General features: G+C 39.9%; 1 protein-coding gene across 1 annotated transcript in view; it reads left to right on the top strand.

Annotated features, from left to right (window-relative positions):
* The first annotated feature begins 2,733 nt into the window (after positions 1-2,733).
* UBE2V2 (ubiquitin conjugating enzyme E2 V2) overlaps positions 2,734-6,419 on the top strand; it is a 60,932-nt gene continuing 57,246 nt past the window's right edge. Inside the window, exon 1 of the mRNA XM_044666354.1 lies at positions 2,734-2,789. Within this exon, the coding sequence (XP_044522289.1) occupies positions 2,774-2,789 (16 nt within the window). The 5' untranslated portion in view covers positions 2,734-2,773. The remainder of the gene's footprint in view (positions 2,790-6,419) is intronic.

Here is a 6,419-nt window from a genome sequence, read left to right as displayed (position 1 = left end):
TTTAGGTCTTATCTGACAGCCTGGGTAGTATTTACACTAAATGTCTAAAATCCTAATTTTCCTCATAACAAAAGTTAAGTCTGAGTTGTATATAAATATCTTTGTTTCAGCCTCAAGTACTTCTGGATAACTGGCATACCACCAGGAACAACACCAATTGCTGGCACAAAAAATTCAATAAGGTATTTCTAATACAAAGTTTCATAGTTATCTCCATGCTGGTTGAGTCCTTGGAGGACTATAGATATATATATGAGGGAAACCTCCAAAAATTTAGAGCAGGGCTCTAGCCTTATCTTTTTCACCAAGCTCTATAGGCTGACAACTTTGTTTTATGAAACTCCAGAATATACCTTTGACCCATGGGAACTTGCTTTCAAGGAATTCCCAGACTGCCCCTTGTCCCAGACAGAACAACAGGCCACCAAGCACCCATTAAGCACCCTGAATAGGGGTGATAGAGATACTCAAGTCTTAAGTACCTTCATGGTTTCTCGGACTGAATTTGGGCCTCTCCCTGATAACCCTAGCCTCAGGCTACAACCTAGTTCCCAAGCCTGTATGTAACTGGTCATTTAGTCTTCCTTTCCCAAGCTTCTCAAAAAGCGTATATCCAACCAGAGTCATCTTCTCACACTTTACTCAGGGTTTCTGCCACGACAGGGTTTTTGTTTTGAGATCCTGTTTTTTTACTGTAGTTCCTCCAGCAGTGGGACCAAGTGAAATACAGCATCTCAATGGCAAACAGAAACCTTATGTAGCTTTAATTAGTGATTACCTGTGTTAGATTAGACTGTTGGAGGGAAGATCATTACAATGCATTTGAGTGGAAAATCAAGTAAGTGTGTAGTGCAGCATGCTGAAAGAGGGACTTTAAATGAGAGAAGTCCATCATTTTGTTCCTTTACAGGTAGAGGCTGTAGTTAAAAAGCATTAAAAGCTGCAGTATGGGAATGTGTGAAGTGGAAGTTTAAGTGGACCTTGAAATATCAAGGTATACCCTCTTTAGCCACTTTTTCAAAATGTGACCAGGGAGAACCATCAGTTAAAAATGCAATGTTTTATTGAGAAACTACTTCAAGTCATTGACCCAAGACAAATGCCCAAAATTTTATAGAAAAATCCGTTATTTATAGGAAAATACAATACTTATTTTATGCATTCAAGCCTTCCTTCAAATGAACATTTTAAAGAAATGGTCAAGAGTTGAAGACAGGTTTTAATCTAGAAATAAAGGACAAGAATATTATTCAAAGAGAGGAATTTCTGGGTAAATTGTCTGGAAGAAGCTGATGTTTTATAATGGATGGATTTTATAAGAGGATCATTCTAGCCTGGGTGCTGGAACCCCTGGGAAAAGCCTCTGATACAATGGGAGAGAAATCTAAGACAAAAGGGCACTTAAGATTTGGTCGCTGGGTACTTTGGGATGTAAGATAAGGTCAGTCTGGGGCTTCCCCCTAAGGAAAGTAAGGCCTTTGTCCTTTAGGAAGAAGGATGGGGTGTGTGTGGGGGTAATCTTGTTTTTAAGGGAGAAATCTTATCTAGCAGGGAGAAGCTTTGGGGAGGAGGGGGACAAGTTTTACTAACTTCTTGGAAATATTAATAACTATTACCTGAGAATAACATACTAATTCCTCACTCCAGACAGGAAGAACCATTAATGGTGATATTTAATAATCTAGTCTTAATTTTCAGATTAAGAAGGACAGTTACAAGTACAATCAGCAGGATCAAATTGATTTAGAACTTTTCTGTGTAGTACCAAAGGGCACTTGCCATTAATGTTTATGTAGCATTTGATAGCACCACAACATTTTCCACAGCGACTTCTGTATCTTGGTATGTTAACCCTTAGAAAACAACATCAGAGGTAGTTTTGCCTTTGATGTTGTGCTCCAGGTGGCAGGACGCCCACTTTTTGCTCAGTCTCTGACCACATAGAAGCTAGCTGCTTCCCTTTCACTTACTCAGGAAAAAATTAAGGGGCGCAACCCCCCTTCTGGGTTACAGGCTCGTCTTCCTGTACTTCCTCTAGTGGTTAGAAGTGTGGGGCAGGGAGGGGGAAGGGGAGGTCAGTGTTCCCACGGATTCCTTAGTATCCTCGCAGAACATGTGGGAGGGTTGGGGTGGTGGTGGTGGTGGTTCACATCTCCTAGGGTTCCTTCTTTATTTCTTCACTCCACCCGGGGCCTCGAGGCATCCGCAAAGCTCGGGTTGGCGGGACCACTGGGTGTGTGGGTAGATCTGTCGGCGTTCCCGGGGGTTCTTTTGTACCTCCTTGCCTCTGGCCCCAGGCCTCGGGGGATCAGCCAAGTTGGGCAGTGGTGGAAGTGGTGTTATTCGGCGTTCCCTTGGGTTCCTTTGTACATTCTCCCTCCATCTCCCTACCGGGCATATAAGCTCGGCCGTTGAGGGTGGGGGAAGAGTTGGAAGTGGGATGTTGGACGCGGCTTCCTCGGGGTAAAGATACCGATTGATTAGAACCAATCCCAGAACCTTGGGGAAAGTCTTCTCCCCCGCTAGTCGGGAAGGCACAGATAAATACAGAGAAGGGAGTCGGTGGGGAGCCTAAAGATGGGGAAACGGAAACCGTCGGATCCGTCTCATTCGAGTCAGGCGGAAACTCCGGAGGTGGTGGAGGCAGGGGGCAAAGACGGGGTAGGGCGGGATCGGCTGCGCCGGCAGCAGAGCGCGCGCGCGCCCGGAAGTGACGCCATACGACGCGGCGGGGCGCGTGCAGGGCGGCAGAAGCCTGGGGTTGCTGGAGAAGATGGCGGTCTCCACAGGTCTGTTTTCGTGCCGGGTTTCTTCACTTTTCTCTTCCCCAGTCAAATTCTTATCCCATTTCTCTGGCTTTTTCTGGGTTGGGAATCGAAGAGAGCGAAGCGAAGCATTTCCTTCTTTTTAAGATGAGTTTTTCCGTTTGGCCTCAGAGCCGTGAAAGGCTGCGGGCGGCTGTTCCCCCGGGCCGGGGCTGAGAAGGGCCGGGGGACCGGGGGCGCTGGGCCCAGGGAGACCATTCAGGGGAGAGTCGGGGCTGCCGCCGTCCCTTCGCCGCCTCGTGTTTTGCGAACCTGGCCGGTTCGACTCTGGTTGCAATTGGGGATTGAAGCGGGATGGGCCCTCGGGACCCACGTACACTTCGTCGGGGAAAAAGCTGGGGGGACGGGGCGGCTGCTTGTCCTTTCGCCCTTTTAACGGCAGAACTTGAGGAAGGGCAATTGAGTGAGGAAGGAAACCAGCAGGAGTCTGACCCTTCGTTAGAAGGGCCAGTCCTGCTGTCAAGTGGAGGCTATAAAATTAAGTGGGCACCTGCGATTTAGCAGAGGTGTTGGGTTTTGTGGGTTTTTTTTTTTGGGGGGGGGTACTATGGTTTTTATAGAGAGGTTGACACTTTTAAAACAGGAACTTAACCATTTTACTGAAGGCATATTAGTGTTAGTTTCTTTGGTCTTGTAGCAATGGGTTGTGCAACGCGAGTAGAATATTGGCAAGAGCAAGAATAAATTTGTTTTAAGAGGGCTTAAACCGGTTAAACTTTCTGGTCTTGTCTTCTGCTTTCTCTAAACTTACAGACATCGAAATTAATATATTTGCTAGTATTAACAGGGTGGTGAGGTTATTTAGTTTTTAAAAATTGTTTTGTTAAGCAAAACTTGATCAATAAGCATTTCCTTACCTTTATATGTTTATGTGTACACACACTCATACTCATACTCGTGATTGTAAAACTCATTGTTGAACTGAGCACCTCTCTTGTACCATCATTCCTTTTTTTTTTTTTTTTTTTAAGTTTTTTTAAACTAGGCTCAGTGACTTGCCCAGGGTCTCCCTAGCTAATGAAGTGTCTGAGGCTGGATTTGAACTAGGGAAGATGAGTCTTTGTGACTCCAGGCGCAGCCACTGTGCCACTTGGCTGCCCCTCGTCATTCATTTTAAATAGTTATGAATACGCAACTATTATAAACTCGTCTAGGCATGTGGAGTAGGTTTAATTTTAAGGTGACATCTCAGGACATTGGTCAAATTACTGAAGATCTATGGGCCTTGTACGTTTTTTTCAATCTGTAAAATGGACTATGTCTCTTCAAGTCTAAATCGTAGTTATACATTAGGAATAATCTTTTAAACTTCATTTTAATTTCATTTCTCACACAGTTGTCACAGATGATTTATTATTTGTTATTGATATTATGTGCCTTTTAACATTTAAGTCTAGTGTTAGAGATATCAAAAAGTCATTATTACTACTTCTAGGACCATTTTTTATATTAGAACCAGATTTTTTTTCAGTATGCCTTTGTGAGTGCCTTTAAAAAAGTTGAGTATATTTACTAGCAAAAGCGATGTTAAAGTTTTATATAAATTAATAACAAAAGTATATAGTTTAATTGGATTTTAGCATTTACTTTTTTTCTCCCTTTAATTAGGGCAGTGGCCCTTAGCATGATACATAGAAGAGAAAATATTATAATTTTTCCTATTGAAACAGTAAAGATTGTGAAATCATAGCTACTAAATAATGCACTTATTTAGTGCTTATCATGGCTGAATATTTACATGCCTTAAGTTTTTCAAAGCACTTTACATATATCATTTGATCCTTACAGTGATCCTTAGAGATAAGTTCTGATATCCCCATTTTTACAGATCAGGAACCTGAGGCACAGAGTTAGAGTGACTTGTTCAGAGTAAGGACTGAGGCCTAGTTTGAAAGTTCTTCTTGGCTCCTAATCCGACATCCTATCATGTGGCCTGCAGTTGTTTAATTAATGATTAATATATCATTACATTTTTAGTGTTTTTGAAGCTTATATTTTTCAGTTCATGTATTGTTTAAGAAAAAAAAAAAGTACTGTCAACTTTGTTCTGTTTATGGAGTTTTTCCTCATTGGTGGATTGAAGATCTATCTTCCTAGATTTATAGAATTTGAAATTTTCAAAATGATTTAAAACCATTGTATTATTTGTCAACATTTAAGTTTTTGGAAAATGTAGAATTTTCTTCAAAATCATGGAAGCATATTTTGAATTTTCTTTTCAGTGCTTTCCTTTTACATTTTGGCCTCCTGGGGTTAAACCCTAGCTAAAGTCCCACCTTCTACAGGAAGCTTTTCCCAGTCCCTCTTAATTCTGCTAGTTTCTTCCCTATGTTAATAATTTCTTATTCTATATATAGCTTGTTTGTACATATGTTTACTTGTGCTCTCCCAAGTTAGTATGTGAACTCCAGGGGCTTTCTTTTCCCATACTTTGTCTCTACTGCTTGGCACATAGTAAATAGGAACTTAATAAATGCTTTTGACTGACTGACTGAATCTCGCATGGGTAAATTACAGATAATTTGAATTGTAGATCATTTTGACCAGGCATTGACAGAATAGGAATTGAAATTAACAGAGGTAGGTACCTGTTTTTTTTTGTGTTCCTGCAAAGGTAAATATAAATTATTTTTTCATTAATAGTTGTTTCTTTCAGTAGTTGTATCATTTATACTTTCAACAAATTTATTCTTGCTCTTGCTAATATTCTACTCGCGTTGCACAACCCTTTGCTACAAGACCAAAGAAACTAACACTAATATGCCTTCAGTAAATAGTGTGTGGAAAACTTAAAAGTTCACTTTATTACTCTAGGCCTAAAATAAGTATAATTTATACTTTCAACAAAATAAAAATCAGACAAGTATGTAATGCAAAGTGATATAATTTATAATGTATATATAAATGATAATATTTTATGCAGAAATTTAGACCCTATTGCATACAAGATTATATAGTCTTTGATTTAAACATTAATATGTAATTCCATTTCCATGTTTCTAGGAGGCAAGTTCAACAAACAAAAAATCCCTAATTATAATGAATTTGAAGTTAGAACAACTTTAATTGAAGTATGAATACTTTCATAAATGTGAAGGAGTTTTATGTTTTTCTAAGGGAGAACTCCACATATTTGCTTTAGGGAAAATATCTTGATTGTTTTTTTTTTTTGTGATTGATAGTATATTTTATTTATTCAGCAAGCATTTAAGGGCCTACTAGGTGCTGGGCACTGTTGTAAGCATTTGGGGCAAAAAGGTGAAATAGTTTCCACCTTGATGGAGATTAACATTTTAATGGAGGTGGGCTTATTTTAGGACCCTTTAGCAGTTCCTTAGTCATTTTAACATTATTAGCAAGAATGTTGGAGGATTGTAAATAATACTTAATAATACAGCAATAACTCATAAAGTATCTTGGCTATGTTGCCATTTTATACTAAACTAGGTGTTAAATCCTATCCCTCCAAGTACATAGCCATATATAGTATATCTCTCATTGTAACATGCTTTTCATTCTCATCTTATACCAGTTATAGTGTTACAGTGGAGTAACCTTCATCTAAGAATCAATAACCGTGTATTGGTTCCAAGG

This window comes from Gracilinanus agilis, chromosome 1, assembly GCF_016433145.1.
Source record: "Gracilinanus agilis isolate LMUSP501 chromosome 1, AgileGrace, whole genome shotgun sequence".
In the NCBI taxonomy this organism is placed as follows: Eukaryota; Metazoa; Chordata; class Mammalia; order Didelphimorphia; family Didelphidae; genus Gracilinanus; species Gracilinanus agilis.
Note: the sequence above shows the minus strand (reverse complement) of the source record. Positions and strands in the feature narration are given on the sequence as shown.